General features: G+C 34.8%; 1 protein-coding gene across 3 annotated transcripts in view; it reads left to right on the top strand.

The window, feature by feature from the left end:
* The first annotated feature begins 5,636 nt into the window (after positions 1-5,636).
* Positions 5,637-13,233, top strand: part of LOC127968662 (ephrin type-A receptor 8) — a 74,581-nt gene continuing 66,984 nt past the window's right edge. For 2 of the 3 annotated variants that reach the window (XM_052569994.1, XM_052569993.1), the window contains exon 1: positions 5,637-5,906. In XM_052569994.1, coding sequence (XP_052425954.1) covers positions 5,819-5,906 — 88 coding nt within the window. In that variant the 5' untranslated portion in view covers positions 5,637-5,818. The remainder of the gene's footprint in view (positions 5,907-13,233) is intronic. The other variant, XM_052569995.1, reaches the window with a different exon arrangement.

Here is a 13,233-nt window from a genome sequence, read left to right as displayed (position 1 = left end):
AGTTATACGTGCCTGTCTAAATGATGAGGGGAAAACACCAGTGTGGAGGGAAGTGTTGATGATGTGAGTGAGTGCAGGTATAACTGCAGGAGAAATGGCTTGAAGAAGATGAGATGGAATAGGATCAAGCGGGCAAGTAGTAGGGTGATTAGAAAGGATGAGTTTTGAGACTTCTGCCTCAGAGAGTGAAGAGAAGGATGTAAATGAGTGTAAGTTTGCTGGTGATATGAGCTTGAATGATTGTGGTGTGGAAAATTGTGCACTAATGTGTTTAATTTTATTAATGAAAAACGTTGCAAAGTTGTCAGCTATTAGAGATGAACTAGGAGGGGGAGGAGGAGGACAAAGAAGTGAGGAAAATGTTTTAAAAAGCATGCGAGAGTTTGATGAATTGTTAATTTTGTTATGGTAGTATGTCTTTTTAGCAGAGGAGACATTAGCAGAGAAAGAAGATAGGAGTGACTGATACACAATAAGGTCAGTAGTATTTTTGGACTATATATATATATATATATATATATATATATATATATATATATATTGTTTTGGACATTTGTTTTGTAGATATGTTCTGCCAGGGAAACTACAGTAGCTTTATGAGGAAGAACAGACTCCATGTTGTGGCGGTGTTAACGAGAGATGTTTCAGTCCCACGTGATCCATCAATGTGTGATCACTTCTTCTTTCTTAGATCTCTTCAGCTCTTTCTCACAGAAGCACACAGTGTTTCTTCCACAAAATACCACTTGTCGTATGTTATTTTGATCGTGCCTTAATGATGTCCCATTGACAATTTCTTAGGAAACAAAGAGCTGCACTCGAAGAGAAAGGAAATATTCTTGATTTTAATGAGAGGGTTTGCTTATGAGCTATGAGATGTATGGTTTACACTGATTACAAGTTCTATCACATTCTCTCTCTCTCTCTCTCTCTCTCTCTCACACCCACACACACACCCACACACACACACACAAACAAAATGGCTGCTTTATTGTTATCTTAATTTTTTTCTTTATTAACCTAAAGTAGGGCAGAACTTGAAATAACAAAAATCCACCATATGTTCAGATTTGGGTACATCTGTGTATTTACTTAATTCTTTTTTGTGTGTTTTTGTTTTTGCTGTTAACTCAGAAGTCATGCAAATTATGTTTAACTTCAGTTATTGCTTATGCTAGCGTTAATAATGTAGAAATATATATCAAACAACCACTGAACTCTTTCATAATGCTGTAAATGCCACAGCAGCTTTGATGTTGAAATTTAGTTATATGCTTTAATCATGTGATTGTTCTTGTGGCACTTGTGGCAAATTTTTATGGAGCATCATTTGTGTGTGTGTGTGATTCTCCACGTCTGGTGAAAGGCGAACAGCTGTAAAGCTCAGACGCCGGGCTGCTATCGTCTCCTCCTGAGGATTAGTAACTGGAGTGCTAAAGAAGCCTCTGCTGCTAAAACGCTAACGCTAGTGCATCTAAAAGCACACTGCAGAGGAAATGAAATCATTTTCTGTGCCTCTGTTAATCTGAACACTATCTGGATATTCTAGGTGCTAAAGGAGTCTATTTGAAAGTATGAAATCAATCCGTATGATTTAGTCACCCATCCTTAAAATGTTCTAGTCTCTTTTCCACACCGCAGAGGCACAATAGATGTTCTTGACCTTAAAATAGGCATGTATAGAGGAAGGAGCCGTAAACGCTGCAAAAAGTATTGTTCCCTGTTAGAGCTTTGGTCTGGAAGATAGTGTATTATGTAATAAAGTTGTTTGCAATTTTTTTTCTTTGTCACAATACAGTTTGAATGAAAGTATATACGCAGCCATTTAAAAGTTTGAGGCTGGTAAGATTAAGAAGGAAATCTCTTATGACTTAAAGTCTTTTAGCTGATACTGTATATGGAAAAACGTGCTTTCTGCATTCATAATCATTTTTTTTTTGTATATTAATTACCTTACAGTATGTGACATTTACTCAGTAGTTGTACTTGATTTTGCTAAAAATCTATCTGACCAGTGCCACTCATTGCACATGTTACCATCTGGATGTTTTACATGCTCAGCTATTTGTTCCTTGTTGCCAAGCAACATGACACTTTTATAATATATTTGTGAAGGTTTATTGTTTGCCATCATTGAAGTCTGTTAAAAATGAACAGGAAAACCACAGTTTCAAATGGCATGATTTGAGAAATCAAGATGTCTGCAGCACAGATGTTTAGTACTTTGAGTTATGGAATAGCTCAAGCACAAATGAACAGGCCATGCAAGAGGTAGATGAGTTTGTTTGTTGTTGAGAAATTGAGCATTACATCACTTGCTCACCAATTGTTATGAAGGGAGTCAGAGGCGTTCGGATCCAAATGCAGTATTTATTTAGCGAATGGCATCAGGGATAACCGGAATCGAAACCAGAAACAAGCAGAGATCGGGGCAGGCAGCAGAGAAATCAGAGAGTCAAATACACAGTCCAAAGGTCAAACACGGGAATAACAAACACAGGGGGGGAAAAACCGCTCGGAAATGTCAGACAGGCTAAATAAGACTTCACAGTGAGTGAAAGTAATTGTGCTGCTTTTATGTGTGTGTAAATGAGGTGCAGGTGTGGCAAGGTGATTGTGATGCAGTGACTCATGGGGAATGTAGTTTGGGTGTGGTGCAACAGTATGAAAGGTGCTAGTGTCCAAGTGATGATATGGTGACATTTGGTGGTTGATGGGTGGAATGGTCCTGAGTGGAGTGCCCTCTACTGAAGTTCATGGGCACTCCATCTAATGATCGTGACACCAATGGATCCTCTGCAGTTGCAGTAAATGGGTGCCATCAGAATGAGAGCCCAAACAGCTGATTTAAAAACAGATTATGGACTTATGTTTTAACCAGAAGAAACTTTTAAAGTTAAAAACATCTTAATGATGAGTTTGTTTATTGCAATCACAGCTTATTTTTTTTTTTTTTTTTTTTTACCAGATGTTATCTGGAGTCGTGTGGAATACTGTGATGTGTTTTTTTTTTTTTTAGCTGTTTGGACTTGAAATTTCTCCAAATCTGTTTCAATGAAAAAAACTCATCTGTATTATGGATGACCCGAGGATGAGAAAATTGTCTGCAAATGTTAATTTTGGGGTGAACTGTTCATTTATTTTTAAGTATGAGGAATAATAACTGAGCAACAATAGCATTTGAACAACATATAAGCTCTAAATTGGCCTGGAGTTCTAAATAGAGGCTCTAGACTCATCCAAATGTCTTGGCCCTCTTGCACGTAGGCATCTTGCTCACAGGAGCTAGCTGTGACCCAGCACAACATCTTCCCTGTGTTCTCAGCCTGAGCAGGAAAGACATTGGCAGGCGAAACGCAGACCCTCCCTTTGGCCCAGAATCCCCCCAGTGTCTCTCCTTCCCTCTTCCTCTCATCTTCTGTCAGTTTCTCTCGCCCAGCTGCAGAGCAAGAGATGGAGCAAGACCCATTTGTGGTAGCACTGCTTTACTACAAACTTTTATTAATGACATTTGACAAATGCTTATTATAAAACAAATCATTCTAGTTCTGTTTAGAAGAACTGTATAATTCTACATGATCCTATGGAATACTTGACTTTGACCGGTCAATTGTAATATTATTTTTGTCAGATATTTTGATATAATGAAAAATTATTATAAAAAAAATATAAAGATATACTGTATTTAAGTTTCATATCTCTCATGTGACTCATGCACTTTCTTTTTGCATAGTGAAATAATTTGGTAACACTTTACAATAAAAAAAACACTTTACATCGATTCACATATGAATCCTGATTCTGCCTTCTAGCGATTCGCATCAATTCACAAATTTCTAAAATCGATTTTCTAGATAATATAATAATAATAAAAACATGATGTTGTCGGAAGAAAAAAGCATTAGCAATGGAGGAAGTTTCAATGACTCGCAAATTAATAACCTCTCCCTCAGACAGGTGTGTTTTTATAACGAAATACTGGTGCGTTTGATGTCCACTGTGCACAAAAAATGGGATTAAAAATCTCAAATTTCTAAAAATGAATATGAATCGAATCATGAGGTACCGAAAGATTCCCACCTATACTTTCCACAAAGGTTAGGTTTATTTACATTAGTTAATTACATTACTTCTACATCATTTATTAATATTGACATCATTTATTAAAATTAATACATTTTTCAAAACAAAAGTTCTACAAAAATAGTTAACGCACTATAAACTAATTCTAATTCAAACTAATTCATATTTCCTCACTTAGAAATGTCAATAAACCATGATTTCGGGGGTTTTAATGACTTAATGAAAACAGAAAAAGTTACCAATTTTCTGTATAAGCCATACTGTATATGTACAATCAAACAGTCAAACATATTGGTTGATGGATTGTTTACATTTGAGAAGATGAGCTTTATGCATGAAGTAAATATGCTGCAAATTAGCATAATGTGTAAAAAATATATTTTCCAAAGCCAAAACGTTTGTGCATTTCAGCAGAAATCTGAAATCTGTTATGCAAAATGTGTTGATGCAGTGATACACTAGCAGAAAAGGAGTGTTCTGTAGTGAGAAATTGAGATTTTTGTATGGATTAAGTTGAATCAATGTGAGCAAAGCAAATAGTGACTCCAGTTTGGAGGTTGGAGGTCTAACTGAATCAGATATTGCAATGAGAAATGCTCTGAGAAGAGATGAAGCTGCAAGCCGATACGCAGACATCATTTTATCAGCACCTGAAGCACTTAATCAGAAAATCCATCAGACGACGGCGACGGAGGTGGCCTCTTGTTCATAAATAATAACAGACTGATCTGAAATTGAATGTCCTGCTTTTTAAAAGGAGGGAGGAAGGATTTTTGATATCCAATATGCAGCATCACTTTGAGATTTTAAAGATTCTGATAAAGTTGTACTATTTATGTTATTCTTTACAGTACTATCACAGTAAACCAGTTTCGTTGACCATTAAATAATTAAAATTAGTGCTGTATTTTAAGCGCATTTGGAAAGAGTTGTACGGTAGATGCCATTTGAGATTAAAAAAAAAATACAAAATTATCTAGATATTGAAAATAAAGCAGGAAAATCTGAATACGGTATCTGGTTCTAATGTTTGCTATATTCAGTCAGATTAGACTGTGTGTATGTATAAGTGTTTTAGTAGTGGGTTTAGTTAAAAAATGTAACATTGATATTTGCAGTGCTATATGCTGTCATAAAGGTTAAAAAAAAAAAATACCCCTTATATTTTATTATTAAATAATTATTTATTGTACCTTGGTAAACTAAAAGTCTTTATTATGTAGAAAAAAAAAAATAGAAATTATAATAAAACATATAACTGTCAAATGTATAATATATATGTACATATACATACATACACAATATATATTACACAAGTGACATTTTTTCTTATTAAAATCTGAAAGCAATATTTTTTTTAAACAAATAAAATAAATACATTCAAAATGTATTTATCAATTAAAATATGCATAGAAATGTGGCCAGAGATGTAGGAGGTGTGCGGGATGTAAAACTAGGGATGTGCATATTCCAAACCCTTGCCTTCTGATTGGCTGCTCTCTTTGACAGGCACTGCTGGACACGCCCCCATGCTGCGCCTGGTGGTGTTGCATGTGCCCAAGTGCAGGCAGGCAGTTTTGAAAGCAGTTTCTGATCGAGACTACTGCTCCGATTCTACACTGGCAGAGAACGAGAGAGGGAGTGAGCGAGGGCGAGGGGAGAGCGAACGAGAGAGAGACAGGGGGAGAGAGAGAGAGAGAGCTTTCTCCCCGTGCGCTGGGTCCACATTTGCACGATGGCATCAGATCCAGGGCTGCTGCCCCTCTTAGTGTGGACTATATCAATGCAGGTCCTGGGCTCCAGAGGAACATCTACCAATGAAGGTGAGCGTGGATGTGTGTGTGTGTGTGTGAGTGTGCAGCAAATAGAGACAGGAATTTATGTTGTCTTGCTTTCAGATGACAGAATGATATATATAGGGAGACCGGGGCTAGTTGTCACAAGGGGAAGTTGTCACAAGCTTACTATGATTGTCAGTGTAAAGTTAATCAAATGTGTTTTATCTAGCAGAAGGTCTTGAATTTTAACAGTTTTTATTCTGCCCTCCAAACTAAAATTCCTTTATCATCATATTTTTGTTACAGATGTTAGATAAATGCAGTAAAACAAGAGTGACATACATTAAGATAAAAGCCAGCTATATAATGAACATAGATTTGAATCATGCTTTTTAGGACAAGGTTGTTTTTCATAAACACCATATGTAATTGGGGCAGGTTGTACCAAGTTGTTTAAATGTTTCAATAATTTAATATTTTTGCATTCTACGTTTTCTAGTTTTACATAATTTGGAATGAATTACACTGAAAAGCCTATAATAGGCTGTTTAAAGGTAGATTTCCATTGTAACTATATAGTCTATAGTGTGACAACATGCCCCGCTATCACTAAAGGTAAATCTGCGTTCAGTAAACTGCCCAATTATGGTGCAAATGGCTTTTTATGTTTAAAAAATATTGATTTTCAAAAATCAACCTTCTTTGAGAAATATTTAAAGTGTGACAACTAGCCCCGGTCTCTTCTTAGTGATACTTGGTGATGAAGTATTTGTATGCGTCAGTGCAAAAGCCAAGAAAACTTTATTTGAGAGAGACGTGCATGTCTGCGTATAAACAACAACAAAACGATTCTGATCATAGAAAGTCCTTGTAAGTCATATAATTAAATAGATGTGAGTGTGTGTGTGTGGGCTGATCTGTTGTTGTGAAAGAGGGAACACGCCGCCTGTTTGGATCTGTCATTGTGATTGAACTGATGCCGTCACTTTTTCTGAGTTCTGCTGGGCTCATCGGTGCGATGACATACACAGAGAGAGCGTTTCTGATTCTTCTCAGGGTTGCTGATAGAAGTCTACCATCATATCATACACTACATGTGATTCTTAATAGCAGCGATCCTATATTTTTAGCACTCAATTGCCAAAAAGAGCACTGTCTGGAAATATATTAGATGTACTAATGTTGTACAGCTTATCATACCTAACATCAGATCATCGCTTGAGTTGTTCTTTTACACACACACACACACACACACACAGACACACACACACACAGACATGCTGTGCATTGTTGTCTTGTTAAGTTGGCAGTGTCCTGTGTGCTCTGTCCGGCTCTGTCCAAAATAAAGGATGAAATAGTCTGGTGGAGGAAAAAAAGGTAGATAACCTCTGCTCTACACAAAAAACATTTACATTTGAAATGATTTAACAATAGCGTTACAGTCTGATGATGTCAGCATGCTAATCTCGTGCATAATGGAAGGTGTTTGTTCATAAAATGTGCATTTATCTTTTAGATAAACTAAAACAGAATCCTATGTACATATTTACATTTACCTATTTAATTAATCTCTTTTATTATAAATAAAGTATATTACAAATGATACATTCTGAATATATGTATATTTACTATGTATAACATAGATATTTCTGTGAATAAGTTTAATAATACTTAAATTGTTTTAGTTGATGTCAATAATTCTTTATTTAACTTCATTACATATTTACAATTACATATTTATTTAGCTTATTATGAAATACAATATATTCTATATTAATATAAATCGCAAATATATTATAAATTAATCTTATGAATGACTCTATTCTATTCTATTCTATTCTATTAATTTTCTGTTTACTAAAGTAATAGTAGTTAAAGTAATACACAGTGTTTTAGTTGCTGTTAATAATTCTTTACTTAATATTTAATGAATTTAGTTTAATATGAAAAATATCATAAATTAAAATATATTACAAATATATTATGAATTCCATTCTATTCTATTCTTTGTAGAATATAATCAGAGATCTGATTCAGATTCACAAACAGTTGTACATCTCTAGATTACTGTCAATATTTTGTTGCGAACAGTAAATAGATGTTAACGTACTGTATCTTTTTTTTTTTTTTTTTTTTTTACAAAGAAATAACTGTGTTTTAAATCGCAACGTTACTGTGGAGCATTGTTGAAAACCCAGGCTGTGGAATATTACAGTCATCGGTGGTTGATTTCTGTTTTACTGTCATATCGTATTTGTTTACTACGAGGACAGGACACAGTTTTGACCTGGTGACCTCATCCAGCCTCTGGATACGTGACTGTTTTCCCCCGGTTTCCAGCCGTAGCATGTTTTTGATCTCAGGGAGAGGGTTTGCGTGTGTGACACGGATGTTCTGCTCAGACACACTAAGTGAACACACGGTTCGCGTGATGTCTCTGCCTCCCCAGTCACTGTCACAGACGGTTCAATACAGCGTAAAGACCGCTGAGGTGAGAGAGAGCTCGAGATGCAGTCTGGAAAACACTCCAGACGAGAGAATGGACGACACGCAGGAAAGTTCTCACAGTGGCTTTATCTCTCCGTTTTTAAGACAGAAATCCAATGCATAAATGATATTTAAGATCAAGACTTGAAGTTGTGTGTCTTTACAGGAACTGGCTTTCAGAAACAAACCCATCCTTGAGAAATATCCACTGAAGAAAGACATGTGACAACTAGCCCCGGTCTTCCTTATGCAGTATAAAAACAAATAAACCTTTCAATTTCAGCTTTCATTTAACACCCGATGCTTTCAAAGACTTCTCTCCTGAAATTTGGTGTGAACGAGTTGCAGTGACAAAAGAAAACAAGGCACCTATTTTGAGCTCTCAATTGATGAAACGCATGTTTGAAATTCGAAATAACTGTGTTCTTTAATGCTATGCCGTTCGGTGCATTACTGCTGATGCATTTGGTGTTTCGCCAAATTGTTCCATTAACCTACACAAAAGTCCTTAGAAAATTCCTGTCGAAATGCATTTTTACCTGCCCTAAAGTACTGTAGCTGTTGTGCGAGTGCAAAATGAACCTGGAGATATGCAGTGCAAGTGATTTTTCTCTGTCGTGACAATTGTTAAAGATGAATCGTTTGGTATGAGACGCTAAAACTCAATGCATGTTTTGTCATCATTTAAAAGGACATTAGAAAATGTTGACATCAAATACACTAACAAAGAGAGAGAGAGAGAGAGGAGTGGTTATGAACAGAGCAAAAAAAAAAAAATACTTTAAATTAAATGTTTTAATCATCGGGCATCCAATCAAACATACTTATAACTATAGATTTGGATAATTTTAGAGTTTGATTGATAAATTGACCCAGTTCTAAATCTTTCTTTCTTTGCTGAAAGACATTAACAGAGGAAGATATACCCAGTTAATTTCACATTTCTGTTGACTGAAGGACAAGTGCAAGGAAAAACATTATTAAGAGACAAAAAAAGTTTGGTTAAGTGCCTTCTTGTCTAGAGTTTAGTTCTCCGCTGTGTAATTTTCTAGATTGGCCCTTAATCCAGAACATCATTGGAATACTTATCAGCGGATCTGTGCAATCCATATTAGAAACCAAATCAATTTTAGTCAGACAGTTTCTCAAAGACTCCTTGCATGGTGATAAATGAATGAAATATTGTTTGAAGCTAGACCTTTTCCCCTACATGATTGGCACCTTTCTGATTAGAAAAGATTAGCGTCAATGTTGTTTCGTCTAATATTAATGCTCTGTTCATACACTGTAAAAAGATTATTTCAGTATTACATGCTTAATTTAATTGTTTACTTTTTTCAGTGTATATGAACTGTTCTTTTCTAAATCTTACTCTAGAAATTAACTGAATTTAATTCGGATGAAACTATCTCCTTTTATCCAAAGCAACTTACAAAAGAGGAAAATAGCAAGCGATTCATCATAAAGAGATAAATAAACATAAGAAGTGGTCACAAGTTTCGGACAAGCATTTAGATTAGTATTATTATGATATTTAAGCAGCACTGAGATATTATTATCGTTTGTATTAATATATTGAATTTTCTGTTTTCATTATAATTTTAGTTAAGTTTTAGGTTTGTTGTGTTTTTAACAGTTTTAATAGTTTTAGTGTTTTACCGTTTGTTTTATGTAGACATAAAATAAACACTAAAACACTTAAACTATTAACTATTAGTTTATTTAATAAAGTAAATCTATTAAAAACATTTTCAAGAATTGAAATTATATATATATATATATATATATATATATATATATATATATATATATATATTATTTTATTTCAATTCATGAAAATGTTTTTGAATAGATTTAGTTTTAGTTTCTGTTTCAGTTAACTATATTAACCCTGGATAGATTATAGTAAATATCACGAGTCCATGAGTCATGGTTATTTATTTTTTTATACATTAAAAAAGTGTTTAATTCATAAAATCATAATTGATGTATTATGTCTGTAAAATCTGAGTATTTTGTAAAAAAAAAAAAAAAATGCAAATTGTGTAAGGTGCTTTGTTTTCTAAACTTAAGTATAGACTTAAGTGAAAATTCTTCGAGTGCAACAAACAAAACAGAAAATTCTACTTTATATTTTCTACTTGTGCCGTATGTGATCTAAATTCTACACGCTTCCATTTCTGCATGTAAGTTACATCAAGCTTCGATGCCTTTAAAAGAGGGAAGAAAAGTGACTGTTGAAGTGTAACAGTGGGAAAGAAAAGATCCCAAAGCAAATCCTTATCTTCCCATGAAGGAAACAATAATTCCCGAACAAGACTGTCAAATCCCTTTCGTCTCTTTATATCCATGCGGGAGGCCGAGGAAAGAGACGGCAGTCCTGCTCTGTAATTGGGGTCTCAGCATCACAGGGTTCATGCACGATTTCAGGTGGGTTACGCACAATTTCCCCGATGTGTCCTGCTGTTTTGAGGTCTCGCACTGCCCTGCTTTTGCAGGATGCATTTGCTCTGATCTGTTTAGTGTTTTTTTACAGAGCGTCTTGTCTGAGATGCATTACGATTTCTTACATGTCCGTCCTCGGCGTTGAGAAAAAGCAGAGCCGAAAACCTGCATGTGGCTCTCGCCGTCTTGGGAATCTGATATTGATTGCGGTCCGTTTGTGACTTTGGTAAGTGTGAATTTGGCAATGGGTGAGAGACACTAGGCTTTTCAAGGGAGGCTGTAGTGCTTTACCATCTGACTGATAACACAAAAGGCTGTGGGTTCAGTTCCCAGAGGAGAACAAGAGGGACACTGAGAGCCTGTAAAGATTTACACTGCATATAATCATCTTACTCAGCCTGGGTTTTGCTTGCTGTTGCTCCAAAGTTTGGGGGAGTAATTTTAATGCAGTAAAATAGTGCTTTTACTCAAAAAAATAATTAAAACTAACAAAAACAAAAAAATAAAATAAAATAAAATAAAATAAAAGAATATAAAATAAAATAAATAAATAAATAAATAAATAAATAGAAAAGAATCATGTTTTCTACAAAAAATAAAAATCTAAATAAATAAATAAAATAAATAAATGAATAAATAAGAAGCACTACTGTTTTAACATGAATAATAATAATTACAAATGTTTATTTGTGCAGCCTTCTGAACGATCAAGTGACACTGAAGACTGGAGGAATGATGCTGAAAAATCAGCTTTGCATCACAGGGATAAATGACCTTTTACAATATATTATAAATAATAGAAAAGCATTATTTGAAATCGTAATGTTGTTTCAAAAATAGTATTGTTTTTACTGATTTTTGATGATATACATGCAGCCTTGGCGAGCATATATTTATTTATTTTTTTATTTAAAATAACAATCTAACCAATCCCATGCTTTTGAATAGAAGTGTAGATCATGAAAAAAACTTGCACGTAAGCAATTTGACTAAACCTGAGCAATTACAGTATGTATTTACTTCAAGTTCACCAGCCATTCAGGATCTTGCTTTGCTGAAACGTTTGTCTAAGGCACAGTGTTATCTGTGCAGCATCAACAGATAGAGAGCATCTTTAACAGACAACACTGTTGACTGTCTGGGTTTGCAGCTGTGTGTTTGCAGAACTGAACTTGTGTTACAAGGATTTCTAAATCAATACAGGCAGTTTGGCGCTCGTGTTCAGTGCAGCCAAGGCTTCAGATCGCGAAAAACAATGAGAAGACTCCAGTTTGGAGACTCGATTCACAGAAATAGCATACGTTATTTGATGTTGCTGAATGCATTTTGCATTTGTTCCCGACCCTATAGTGAAATGATGTCAGTCTGTGCAATTTGCTCTCTGCCAGCTGCAGTACAAGCCTGACAGAGACGAACAGACCTGACAGGGAGAAAGAAAGAAAGAGCCACTTGCTGCTGTTTCTTAGGAGGAAGGGAAGGCGATAGAGAGTGTGAGAGCACTAGAACGAAAGGAGATAGATGGTGGAAAATGGAGTGGCCCACAGCAGACATAAACGAATGCCCGTGTTGAACTTTGTGGCAGTGCTTGTGCCGTGACAATCTACTGCTCCAGCCGGAGGGCCTGTTTCTGTCACGCTGACCAGATGCACCTCAGCCTCTCTGCGTGATGGAGAGCTCCTCAAATAGTGATTCTTCACCCCGCAGAGACGCTTCCTCCAACTAGAGATCAGCCCGCTCTTCGATGAAGGAACTAATCTGCTTTGAAATAATTGGATTAGGTTTCGTCCCAAACATTTATTAAACCGACAGTCGCCATTAATTGTGCCAGGCCAGGATTAGGCTTTATCTGAACGGACACCTTTTAAAGTTTGGTTTTTGCCAGAATTGGGCACAATCTCATTGATACACATTTATATACTGATTTTTATTTTTATTTTAATTATTGAAAACTTTAAGAATGCATTTTTTATGTATGATGACATACAATAAGAACATAAATACAATAAAAGTGTGTATGTTTTCATTCAATTCATGTATGTTTTCATTCAATTCATTCTTATATTTAATTAATAAAAAAAATGTCGAGGGATTAAGAGATGTATTGCTCATAGTTTTTGAAAACACATTAAGATATATAGATACAATTTTAATATAATACTTCCATATTTTATTCGTTACAATCTAAATATTTTTCAATACAAATACAATACAAAATATATATATAATTTATTTATTTATTTATAAATTCAACACTTTTACAATATTGTTAAATAAGCATCTACATTATTAGGAGAAAATTGATAGCCTGAATGCAATGTAAGTCACTTTGGATAAAAGCGTCTGCTAAATGCATCAATTTAATTTAATTTAATCTACATAAAATATTATTATCATTTAAATATTATTATTGTAATATATAGGAGTTCATGATAATGTTAAG

The sequence above is a fragment of the Carassius gibelio genome, chromosome B11, assembly GCF_023724105.1.
Source record: "Carassius gibelio isolate Cgi1373 ecotype wild population from Czech Republic chromosome B11, carGib1.2-hapl.c, whole genome shotgun sequence".
Taxonomy (NCBI): domain Eukaryota; kingdom Metazoa; phylum Chordata; class Actinopteri; order Cypriniformes; family Cyprinidae; genus Carassius; species Carassius gibelio.
This window is presented reverse-complemented; position numbering and strand designations above follow the sequence as displayed.